Source organism: Radiomyces spectabilis (assembly GCF_025331425.1).
Source record: "Radiomyces spectabilis strain NRRL 2753 chromosome Unknown BYT42scaffold_5, whole genome shotgun sequence".
Lineage (NCBI taxonomy): Eukaryota > Fungi > Mucoromycota > Mucoromycetes > Mucorales > Radiomycetaceae > Radiomyces > Radiomyces spectabilis.
Genome location: NW_026251930.1, coordinates 1,944,023 through 1,956,368, shown reverse-complemented (window position 1 = coordinate 1,956,368; position 12,346 = coordinate 1,944,023). Strand labels below are relative to the sequence as shown.

General features: G+C 43.2%; 4 protein-coding genes and 1 non-coding gene across 5 annotated transcripts; 2 read left to right on the top strand and 3 right to left on the bottom strand.

Annotated features, from left to right (window-relative positions):
* Window positions 1-622: 622 nt before the first annotated feature.
* BYT42DRAFT_634887 (glycosyltransferase family 1 protein) lies at window positions 623-1,447 on the bottom strand (the record flags this gene model as incomplete). Its single annotated transcript, XM_051572484.1, has 3 exons — window positions 623-936; window positions 1,003-1,144; window positions 1,198-1,447. 3 exons carry the CDS (start codon window positions 1,445-1,447, stop codon window positions 825-827), a joined length of 504 nt encoding a protein of 167 aa, XP_051424859.1. The 3' UTR covers window positions 623-824.
* A 1,587-nt stretch (window positions 1,448-3,034) lies between these two features.
* On the top strand, window positions 3,035-4,291 carry BYT42DRAFT_310028 (uncharacterized protein). Its single transcript, XM_051562966.1, has 4 exons — window positions 3,035-3,584; window positions 3,645-3,929; window positions 3,991-4,168; window positions 4,227-4,291. Exons 1-4 carry the CDS (start codon window positions 3,249-3,251, stop codon window positions 4,244-4,246), a joined length of 819 nt encoding a protein of 272 aa, XP_051424858.1. The 5' UTR covers window positions 3,035-3,248; the 3' UTR covers window positions 4,247-4,291.
* A 3,837-nt stretch (window positions 4,292-8,128) lies between these two features.
* BYT42DRAFT_t68 lies at window positions 8,129-8,199 on the top strand. Its single transcript has one exon. It is a non-coding gene; the product is annotated as a tRNA-Gly (tRNA).
* Window positions 8,200-9,436: 1,237 nt separating this feature from the next.
* BYT42DRAFT_545442 (uncharacterized protein) lies at window positions 9,437-10,442 on the bottom strand (the record flags this gene model as incomplete). Its single annotated transcript, XM_051565812.1, has 4 exons — window positions 9,437-9,588; window positions 9,657-10,113; window positions 10,190-10,304; window positions 10,357-10,442. The coding sequence occupies 4 exons, from the start codon at window positions 10,440-10,442 to the stop codon at window positions 9,437-9,439; spliced, it is 810 nt and encodes a 269-aa protein (XP_051424857.1).
* A 730-nt stretch (window positions 10,443-11,172) lies between these two features.
* Window positions 11,173-12,335, bottom strand: BYT42DRAFT_567003 (uncharacterized protein). Its single transcript, XM_051568052.1, has 5 exons — window positions 12,109-12,335; window positions 11,935-12,035; window positions 11,766-11,880; window positions 11,549-11,707; window positions 11,173-11,477 (listed from the first exon to the last, which is right to left on the bottom strand). The coding sequence occupies exons 1-5, from the start codon at window positions 12,158-12,160 to the stop codon at window positions 11,281-11,283; spliced, it is 624 nt and encodes a 207-aa protein (XP_051424856.1). The 5' UTR covers window positions 12,161-12,335; the 3' UTR covers window positions 11,173-11,280.
* Window positions 12,336-12,346: the final 11 nt, after the last annotated feature.

The window sequence follows — 12,346 nt, the reverse complement described above, 5'->3', positions numbered from 1 at the left end:
TTGGGACGGTGGCCGGGGGTTCAACGTAAAGATTTCGAGCACAGTCAACTTTTTCGACAAAGGAACACAAGTTGATCTTTCATCGACCTTTTTTTACCGTCATGTCTGTCAATGCACTCCGTCTTATTCGCTTCAACAGCATAAAGCACGTTCGATTTGCAAGCGGAGGTTCCAAAGCCAAGCCTGCAAGTACATCCACTCCAGGCGATGCCCGCTTAGAAGTCATTCGCCGAGTGCTTTTCGAATCTCCTCCTCGTCAGCCCACCATTTCCTTAGAAGGCGAAGCTTTAGAGCGACACGAAACCATCGAACGAGCATGGAAGCTTCACAACATGCGTCAAAGAGAACAACAGCAGCGAACGTTAGAGCGCCAATTCCGAACAATGAACGCTGCTATGAACGAATTAGAAAAGACCAGTGATCGCCTGTTCAAAGCTACACTTGTCAAGAGCCGTCATGTTACTTATCCGAAGCAAGCAAAGATTCCCACCGAAACACCATCAACTCAAGGATGGAACTACTCCTATAAAGCTGCGCAAAGTGCTTAAATTATACGACTCGCTTAGACTTTTTCCCTCTTGACTTTGTTGGATGACCTAGAAACGGTACTTTTTTTTGTATTTTTTTATCATATAAAAGCCTGTAGAAACATTTGAATCAGTTCTCTATCCCTATTCCGCCAATTACGCCTTCAAACGGTTGGGTCTAGTGCAATATCCTTGTTATGTCTTTGGAATAAGCTATGTGCGAGCAATACAATGTAAAAACTTGATTGATCCGGTTGTACCGGTCTGAGGAACAAGAAACGATTCGTAATAGGGGAGTCATACAAAATTCATATGATGATCGACCAACGCAGCAAACTTTTGCGGACTGGCAGCTGGGAACTTATTGAATGTCATGGTAGAGGCAAGTTGGACGGACGACGCAAGATCACTAAAAGGCAACATATTTTAGACCTTTTATTTATTTTTTGGATGGTATCTCATTCTCGTTGCATACCTGATGTCGCCAATTAAGCAATAATTTTTCTCTGCCATTGCGCTTGCTAATTCCAACTGATGATTATCCATGAGTGTCGAATTCACTACCATAATCAACCGCTTGTTGGGTAACCGCAGCGTTTGTATCATCGTCCCGGATCCTAATCCATCGATAAGTGAGATACACCTTCCATCAAGCCTTGAGTATATATACCAGCATGGCTAATGACTATATCCGCCTCCTCTATGTCTTCCGTGATCGATGGCTTATAAGCATATCCGGAAACAGTGAGGTTGCCTCTGTAAACCTCCTTGTTTCGCTGAAACGGGACAGCAGATGTACCATATTGCACCGTGATTCTCGTAAGACCTAACGTTTCCAATGCTGAGAGGAACGATGTTGACGTGGCCGCTTCAATGAGTTCATCAAATCCAGTGGATCCCACAGTAATGAAGACCGACATTTCCACAGTTTCCAAGAAGCTTACTGCTGAACCGCCCTTTTTTTCCCGCTCCTACCTATGGCGCGAGTCGAAAATTTTCTACCGGCTGTTCAGCTAAATGCAAACGCGAACCGCATCCACTATTTACAGTCAAGCGTCTCTATATTGGGGCAAAGATCTATCTGTTAAGCTTGCTATCAACGGCACTTTAAGAATCTTGATATTGCCTGCTTCTTCAGTCATCTTTCGGTTTTTCCCCTATTATTTGGCTGTTCTATAATTAGTATGTCACCATTTTATAACAGAATAAATCTACAAGTGAATCTGAGAATGATTAATAACGATGAATCTTTTCAATACTGTTGTACGAGAGCTGATAAATTCAGTGCAATCATAAACAATTTCCACAAGTACCATTATCAAACTTGGTGTGCACTCTCTTGCTGAAGTTGATTTTCAATACACTTTTTTAGCATTGAGGAGAGCAAAGTCAACTAAAGTTTCGCAACATCTACAATCTTTTTATAGCGCCAGCACAAGCGCTGCGCGATGACAGAGGAGCAGATCTATAATGTTAAGAACTTTTTGATGCTTTGTCGAGAGAACTGCATGAAAAATTTGGCTAACATAACCAGGGGCACTACACATAATTAGCCGTTTTTATCGGCTTTTTACCGCTAAAAATTTGGAATTTTTACCGGTAAACGGTAAAGTCACCACGTTTTTACCGAATTTTTACCGTTGAAGACGCACCATTTTTACCGGTAAATCCTCGATAAAGTCAGCGTGTTTTTACCGATTCTTTACCGGTAAAAACACATTGAATATACCAAGATGCGCTTCTCTTTCATTGGCTAATTCCAAGATCTTGAACAGCAGGGTGCCTCCTTCATTGGTTCTGAAGACATCTTTACAGCCACGAAAACCATTCTGATTGGTCTTTGGTCCATCTGAAGAACCTTTTGATTGGCGTCTTTATTCTTCAAGATCTCTTTTGATTGACTAAATACGGAACCTCTTTAGGTTATCGCTTTCATACAATTACTGGGGGATTTTTGCTTATTGGATGCTTGTAAATTGTTTTCTTTATTTATTTATTGGTAATAAATCGGAAAATGATAGTAAACTCTTCAATGGTTGTCTATACTACATTGGATATGTATAAAATGCTATGAACGTGTTCTAAACTTACCTTAGACATACAGCGATGCTGCTTAGTAAAGAATAAAAAGACAGACAAACTTACAAAGGCAAATATCAGCAGAGCGCTTGAAAGAGACCATGGATATGATAGCTGATTTCGGCAGCAGTTGAGGGTGCGAACTAATCTCTATGTATGTTAGAAGATGCCATAAACAATACTTACAGTGCAACTCCTTATAGCGATAAACCATCGTTGCAATAGCTCATTCTACATGTCATAAGAACATGTTCAGTAACATAGAAATTTACACATTTACTTTGGTATCGGCTGTTACATACCTAGTACTATAGCTTGTAAATTGCATACCGCCGCTTTGATAAATGATTTTGGCATGGATACCATCTTCTTTAAACTCTAGACGTGTCAAGAGATACATGAGCATTGTCTCCGTCAAAACCATATACGTCTTATTACACATCTGCAGAAAAACTTACCTGAACTGCTTTATCTTCATGTCTAAACTGCAAGAAAAGTGGAATAATTTTAGCTATAAAAAGTATAGTAAAGAAGTACAATACAACGACTTATCAAAAATAATAGGATAGCAGAGAAAGACAGATATTGTTGTTGATTTTCCAATTCCTGTTTAATAGATGACTCACCGTGTAACATTCTACCATGTATCTGATGACGTGTTCGCTAGATTTGGCAATGGGAAACGAGCTAATTCTCGAATTGGGTAAGAAAATAACATGTCAAATCAATCATACCTCTTTATCACTCACTTGTACTTTTAAAAACATCATGTCAAACGAACGTAGGCCCCCTCAAGTGCAATCCTCCCGACCAGTGCGTGTGCACCCAGTGCCTGCTCTTCCGATAATCTCCCGGGATTCAAGTGACGTAGCAGCATTGAAGCAGCGTGTGGCAGTTCTTGAGCGACTAGTCGCAGAAGGAGACCGTCCAAAGAAACGCTCCTCTGTCACCATCGACCATGCTGATTATAAGCTGAGAGTAAGCAGTGTACATAATATATCCAATTTGCTGATAAGAATCACTGACCGTTTCAAACAGAGGCTTATTCGTAAGCACTACGAAGCAAATTTTGCAAATGACCCAAACCTCTGCTTCGATTTGAATAAATTCGTCTTTGAGAAGCCAAATAAGAAGGTCGTGAAGGCCTTGCAGGATTACATCGCCAACATTTCCAGTGACGAGAGGGAGCCTGACTGGACTCCCGAATTCGTATACCAAAAGTGCCGCAGTTACCTGAATGGGCTGCGAAGTAAGGCAAAAAAAAGCCCCGAAGACCTCCAAAACGAAAGTCGCACCAATGCTACCCGGCAAAAACGGGATCGCGTTAGTATTCGAAACAATACAATCAAATTAAAAAATATGACTAACCTGAGTACCTGTGTAGAAATGCCAGGCCCGGCTCAATGCCTTCAGGGCAAATGAAGGCCTAACTACATCTTTCCCTGGGGCTGGAAAGCTCCTCGACAAGCGATTGATGTCTGACGAGGAGGACGTGAAGGACGAAGACGGTTTCGTCGTGAAGACAAAGGTGCTTCGGCCCAACTGGAGAAGTCCTCAGGTTAGCAAATCAGATTAAACCACTTGCATGAACGTCCCAAAGAATAACATGTATCTCCATAGGCAAATGCCTTTTTGGATGAGCTTTCAAAGCTCGCGGAAAAAGACAAGTTGACGCAGCAGAAGAAACGCGTCAAAGTAGTGCGTATTCCGAAAGAATATGTGCTGGTGGATCAGCACGTTGATGCAGAACTTTTGGAGGAGCTTCCCGATGAGGCGAAAAGACAATAAATACGTTTTTTTTTATAAGAAACTAAAACAACGCAAGTATTCAGTACCGATCCACTGCAATAACTGAAAAGTCAAAGGCATACACCACTTACTTTAGGGAATATATTACATGTTGACTTTTCGCAGTAAAGGAATGATGACGACGTTGTTATCGAGCCAGCTAGTGACTGCCACAGGTTGATATATACGATGCACAGGGAGGATGCACGTATTATCCATCTCGTCAAAATCGCGTCGCCAAACAGAAAGCCCAAGGTTGTCAAAGGAGGTGGGATTGTATGGTTGATACCAACGCACGAAAGCAAATGTATGTTTGAATTCGATGTCTTCGGTGCTATCATGCGTTGGTAATCGCTGGACATGTTGGAAATAATATTGCACCTCTCCAGGTCGCAGATAGTATCCACCATTGGCAGAACTAAAATACGCCTGGATGTGACGACCCCGACCCGTTCTCGCAGCTTCGCGGCTTCTGAACTCTTGGCCAAAGATTTGGGATCGTGCGTACTTCTGAATCCGGTCCATCACCATTCTCAAATGAATGTTGACCGAATCGGTCACCGGGCGGAATGGTAGCTGCAGGCGCTCGTAGTGGCTGTAGAGGCACCTGTAATGCATGGGATCCATTTTGACATACTGGCCGATGCCGAAGAGTATGACTGACTGAGGCAAAGCTTCATACCCCACAACACTATTAGCATTTTCAGGGTGGGCCAACTGGATGAACTCGTACGCATCAGCGACATCGTTCGTAGCGGTACTTGCGGTTGCCGCACCAATGTTTGGAAGAACGGCGTGCAATGCTCTACCAAACATTGGGTGGATCTCCAGGGCATCGCGAACCGAATGCAGCAATTGATCACCTAATTATAATTTCACATTAATTTCAAAATACCGAATGCAGATAGGGGAGAATTACCATAATATTGCTCTTGGTATTTGCGCATTATGGTGACCTCAAAGCCATCTTTGCTATTTGTTGCAAAGCTTTTCAGACACCCGTTCAGTCTCTCAAAACTAAACAACCAAAATGCGTAGACCGGGCCAAAGTCCAAGATGCTTTCCCGCAAATGCATATGCAAATGCATGTTGGGAGTGATTTCTTCGGTACCGTAACGCTGCTGGTAAGAATGGCAGAAATCACGCAGCAGTTCGTGCGCTTCATCTAGCTTGCTACGTTCGATGGCTGGTCTTGAAAGGAGTCTGTTCGCGTTCACAAATTCATCCAGATCGTGAAGTCGGCTCCGATCAGCTTCTCTTTCAAGAGAAAAGGAGAAACTAGCACCCATGTGCGCCATTGGTCAGACGTCAGGTTGGCACACCCAGAGTTGACTTTGCCACTTGGCAGATCGTAGCCGGAAGGGAGAAGCATTCTGCCCAACTGATCTGCCATCGCCTGGAAATCCCGGTCGTTCAGCATGAGCTGGTCAGTATGGGGTTGCAGCGACGTCTTCCAAAGCCCCATACACCGCTTTGCGGTGCCCGAATACAGATTGTGCATTGGATCAACTACCGTACAACGGACAAGATCCAAATACTTCAGACGATGCAATTCTGAAAACCGGACACCGTTCAGCTTCTCTTGAGAAGCACGCTGCTGCAAGGTGGTGGCTGCCTTCCACTGTTTTGCCTCTTGCCTGTTTTCTGCAGCGCTGCCTCTCTCCCAACTATCAACGCCAAGGAAACCCGAGAAATCGCGTTGAAGGTGGTTACCGGGTACACCTGGGAATGAGCGTTTGCATTTGTAGCAAGCCCGAAATGACCCGATACCTATATATTAAACTTCAGATTTTTTTTTTCATTAGGACGAATGTTGAATGATCTCATACCTGTGAAGCCTGAAACTTTTCGCGCTGCAGGTATGTCACATGCAACCATGAGGATCGCCGCACGAATGCGCTCATGATTGATGCTAATACCTACATACAGGTCTTCCAATTCATCGACGAGTGGGCGCAGATAATGATTTATCTGATGCGTCTTTGGCTCATGCGGCCCAGGGATCACACCGACGAGGATCACGTTCTCTGGCTTGAATCGTTGGGACCGGGGGAGGTTGTTCACTGCAAGGTATATGGCACCAACAGAATGCATGCGACCTGTGTCAAATCCTGTAAGTTTATGAACATAAACCAAATCTAGTCCACCAACTGTAGGCTTACCTGTGTCGAATTCTTGGAACCAATCTACGTTTAACGTCAGCAGGACGGATCGTTCATCATCCGCGAAGGTGTTATTCTCGACGTCTCTCACTTCATGCCACATCCGGCCGTCATAGACGTCGTAGAGCACGTCGGTATCCCCTCTGCGGATCCTCCACCCGTTGATTGCTTGTTGAAAGCCGTCGCGCGCAAACATCATCGCCAGGGTCGTTTTGACTGAGTTGTAAGCATACTCTTTGATGGGAGTAGCCTTGTTTCCGGACGTGAGTTTGAATAATCGGTTATTGCAAGGAGGACGTTGCGGAAAGTCACGATATTTGCACAAAAGATCATTGACAGGATCAGCAAATTCGTCCAACCGATACTGACTCATGCGAGTAGTATGGTGGCAAGACGGGCAAACGACAAACTTGATTACTCCTTGACCTTCCATTGACGAGCGGATGTGGTTGCGAAGGGTGGACACCTTTGCAGGAAGCCAAAAAGGAGCGCCACAGTAATCGAGCAAGGCGTTCAGGAAAAGGATGAGCAGTTCCATAGCCGACTCAGAAGTGTACCGCAGCTGAAAGAACACCAGAAATACTGCGATGAGCAAGTACATGGGATTCACTGTGGATTCGACTGCTTCTTCCTCCTCTTGCAAAACGACTTCATTCCGGAGATAGTCATCATCGGCACCAGATTCGAGGAAACCGTCGACATCGGTAGGCAGATTTTCGGAATCAACGATCTCTCCTGCGTCGTCCACAACGAGCTCTCCGAAAACAGCATCATCGGAGTCAAAAGGTACGTTACTGGTGATAACGACATCGTCCATTTCGTACTCCATGTTGAAGTCATCGTTTGTCACCGGTTCAGGTTCATTGTCTGTTTTCGACGAGGTAAATAAAATAAAACTACCAGGTCTCTTGCAGCACTATGATTTTTTTTACCTTGACTGGCGAGCAAAGGAGAAATGCCTCTGTTAGCAAGATGTTCACGCACAGTGCGAGGTTGCTGCTTCACAAAAAACAATTTGCCCTTGACAAGCTTAGTGCACTTTGCGCAATGGCAAGGACCGTATTGGTAAGAGATTGAGCCGGACATCTTAATTGAAGCGATAATTAAGTAAAGACTTTCAAAATAGAGGGAAAAAGTTAAAGAAGCTTTTTTATTTTTTGGACAACAAAAATAAACACCGAAAAAAGAGATGGTGATCTGTCTTTGATAAGCCATTAAGATGGTATGAGTGACAAGTGCATGATATGATTGATTCATCATTGAGTAAGCATTTGAATTAGGAAGCAAGCCAATATCCAAAAATAAGCTCAAGTATCCATGACGACGACACCATACTGAAGAAAAAAACGCATACTAAAAAAAGGGGGGGGGGGAATAGGTGGGGTAAACATTGACCAATCACAATCGCAGCTCCAGAACATTGCAATGCAAAGCAGTTTTTACCGGTAAAAACGCCGGTAAATTTTTGTTAAATTTTACCGGTAAAACGGTAAAAACAGCTAATTATGTGTAGTGGGGCAGTCACGTGACCGAGGCTGACATCTAAATACTCGAAATTTCCAAAATAAGAAAGCGCGGATGGTTAAGTGGTATAATCTTCGCCTGCCACGCGAAGGGCCCGGGTTCGATTCCCGGTTCGCGCAAATCCTTTTGTTTTTTTAGCGGCAAAAGCGCTTTTTTTTATTTTTTTTACTTAGGCCTACTTGAGTGGTTACAGTTTGAGCCATGTGAACGCGTACTCTTTCGAAATTTTTTGATCGTCAACGTGATGGGACCAAAATGATGAGACTTAGGGAGTGCCGTCTGTGAGAATAAAACAAAGGGAAAGAAGACCAATAATTGGCAGACTGTAGAATTAAAATCAGTTGACATACTGATTTAGCTGAGAAATTAGCCGCATGCAACAATACAAGCCAATTTGCATGCGCACTTTATTCATTCAGTCAAATCAATTTAGTAGAATAAGATTAACTGGACTATTTGATTAGATCAGATTTGAACCATATAAAATTATAAACTTTATAGGGTTCAATCGGAATTCTACAGCTTCAAACCGTGCTTGCCGGAGAAGAGCAAAGACTTCCGAATCCGTGGTAATTTTTCTATAATGTATGGAGAAGCTTGCAGGAATTTTCGCAAGTTGCATTGATCTACCTGGCTACACGCAGTAGAAAGCGTAACCTGAAGCATCCAACATCCTCGAAGAGCTAAGGTATTTTTTGCTGTGTAGTTTCCGTACCTTAAAACAGGAAGAAACAAGATACTGCCGAGATTATCTTCTTTTCAAATCACCAATTTTTAAAAGATATAAAAGAGTACCCTCATCCTAACATGGGTTCGCACCATTAAAATAACGACCAACAAAGTCGATGCACCGAAGGGCCTCAAAAAATGTCATCACAAGCCGGCACCAATCCGTTTATGGTATTGACAAACCGAAAGAGCATTCTGGAAAAGTGATTCGAATCTTTGACGGAAACTCTGCGTCAAACATGGCCGCTCACAGAAGAGATCGTTCATGAATCTTACCAGACAATGAATTTACTCTTTTGCTTTCATCCAAATATCTCTTCGTATTTATTTCATTTTTTTTTAATCCCACTGGAAAGAGTTGACTGATTGCTCGGAACTCCGGACGCGTTGGCATGGTTAACCTCATCGCACTGCTTATAATAGCTACCATATGAAGATGACAGCCATCCGTTCCTAACATCGAGAGCCAATGTTGCGTTGTCCGCAGTAGGATGATCGTCATCGCTGACTTGGTCCTCTGTTTTTTCAAGTGGTGTAGCGTGTCGTGGTATAAATTTCCATGGCGGGGACAAATCTATCGTGGGCAAAGGTACAAAACTGGGCCAATCAATACAAATACAGAAACGCCTACTGCTGTCTTCGAGACCATGCTTTGGGGATATGTTTGGTTGCATCATAGTCGGCCATTTCTCCGTGGTGCGTTTCGACGAAACATCGTTTGCAGTACTTTTCATCCTCACAACTTGGACAGACAAGAGTAGCGTCTTCGTTGCATATTGCTGAATAAAACAAAAGCAAAATATTTTAGATCATTTAATGGATACATAGTTCTAATGTCGGGACTTACAGCACCAATCGTCGGTCTCGTCATATATTTCGTTCCATTGCAAGGGCTTTGGTACGCTTGACCGTAAGGCGCTATCATTCGTGCCCTGAGTTTGGTAGGATGATTCCCTTTCGTCTGCTGTAAAATTTAGTGCAGCTGGAGGATTTTGTTTGAGCTGGAGATATCGTTTTTCAAGTTCCTCATCTCGTTGTTGAGCAAAGGCGGCATATTTATTTTCAAGTTGGACTTCATCTTTTATCTGTGCCAGGAGATCTCCGGTGGGCTCATCATCCATTGTGTCCCGTTCGTCTCGCAGAAAAGTATTCTGTAATGCATCCAACTTGTTTTGGGTTATATGCGAAGACGATTTCTTTTCGTTGGGTAGGGAAGAACCATGCAAAACCTCGCGTAAAATATCTTGATCACTCTCATTATCACTATTTTGCCACAGCTCGGCTTCGTCCAACAGCTCATTCAACTGATATGAAAAAAAGGTTCCGTTATTTACAACAGCTTCATATGTGACTCCATTTGAGATAATTCAGGATAATTACGGTTTTATCATCGATATCTTGAAAATCGGCAGGGACATGGTAGGATACACTTGTCTGTGTAGAGATAGGTTGCCTTGAAAACACTGACGCAAACCGATTTTTTAGTTCGTCATCTCTATCAGCTGAGCATTAGTAACTAGTCAGTGGTGGAACGATCAACTGCTTACGAAACTGGAGTCTTTGAATTGTCCTGATCCATTTTAAGTTTTGCCATACGATTGGCGAAATCCTCCAGTTCATCGTTCTTCTTCATGTTGTATGAGAGGGAAGTGCAACCAAGTCGCACCAAGTCAGCACGAACCAACGAATGGAAATTATGTTAGCGTGACTGTGTGTCCACCAATGCCCTTTAATTCATGCCAATTGCTGAACCACCAAAATCGACGGTAACTCCACTTGATATTTTCAGTTTATTGGCAATAGGCTATAGAAATAGGTTTGCGTATCCCGTGCATCATGCTGTTCGTGGGCTGAATAATCAGGCATTCAGCAAATGCTTGGCCGAATAAATTGGTTTCTAATGGTCCCAAGTTATTTCAACCACTACCATTCTATGCCTTCATGTGGATATAACGTCAAAGTACGGCCAGGCAACGAACTCTTATATTAAAAAATATATGCCACATCAGAAAAAGAGGCGCACGAAGAAGTGAAGATACCGTTAGTGGGTCCTGGAACGCTTGCTTATGGTTCTGCCTTTTTTTGCGCAATGGTTTGTCCATCCTTTTCCTCGACACTGATGCAAGGCGCGATAGCTCAATTGATAAATACAGACACTGGAATTTTGCTCGATTGTTGGATTTCTTCATAAGCCCAAATCTACAATCACATCGAGAAGTGGTTGGTCGTATAATTTGTCGGATTGACAAACGCAAGCCTGATATGGGCTTTTCGGCATGGTGTCGGCGTTGGTATCTTCCGGTGTCATGGGTTGCTCTATTGCCGGACAATCAATCTTTTAACAGGATGGTTTAGACATTTGTAGAGAAATGAATGCCAGGTACGATTTATTGGCGAGTGCTTATGCTTTTTTTTAGATGGATCTATGAGTTTTTAGCCAATTTGTGCAAGCCCCTTCAGAAGGGTCCATTTCACATGCGTCTTCTTTCCTTCTTTGGCGTTCCCTTCTTATTCTTTTCCCTCTCTTTCTCTTTTTCCTCTCTTTGTTTTTTTAAAAGCATCTTATTTCGTTCCTTTTCTTCTTCACTCTGTTTCTTCATCTGATCCCGTCTGCTCTGCTCCTGCTGCTTGATCTTTTCCGCATTCAAGTTCGCTTGCAACAATGCATCTATCGAAAAACAATATAGGGTCAACCAAGGTCCAGCTCCGTATTGAAAATATCGCCTACAATTTACATACCATTACTATTCGTGACAACTGTCTCGCTGTCGTCATCACGATCATATTGGCGCATTAGCCGTTGACGCCGCTGACGTTCCTCTTCAGTGAGTTTTTTCGCTGTTTCACGACGAGAAGCGGCCTCCTGTTCCAACTGTGCTTGTCGTGCCTTTTCACGTGCTGCAGATACGGTGAGTCGTCGATGTCTTGAGTGGTATGTGTGCAAATTGTTCTTCACCTTGTGCTTCTTCAATCAGTTTCGCCTTTCGGTCTGCTTCCGCTTTTTCAAGATCCTGCTGAATGACCTTCCATTTTTCGAGAATGGTATTGATGACCGGACCGGTAGGTTTATCCTGGTCGAGGATTAGCATACAGTGTAGGGTTATGAGAATGACTTCTTCTCTTACTGTGGTCTCGGCAAGGAATTCAGAGATGGCTTCTCGCTTTTCGTCGTCTTCAAGCGAATCTTCCTGGACGATGCCGGCAATGTACTCCGAGATATCGTCGTCTGACGTAAGGATAAAAGGCGTCAGTCAGTAAGTAAATAAGCAAGCGATACGATTGTGCCAAGTGGAAGCAACCTTTTAGTTCAATGGTAGCTAGTTGGTCTGTAACTTGGTCGAGCAAGTTCATGGTTAGGCGATATTGATGGTTGTTCCTGCTCTATTGGTTTCCAACACTGTTGAAAAATTTTGAGATTTGGTAAAAGTAGCTTTTGAGTGCGAATTTCAAACATTTTGAATTTCCGTGCATGCAAGATAAATATCCAAGCAATGGTATTGCTTTGAATGTTTCGCTCAGGTTTGTTTATGTCATTCT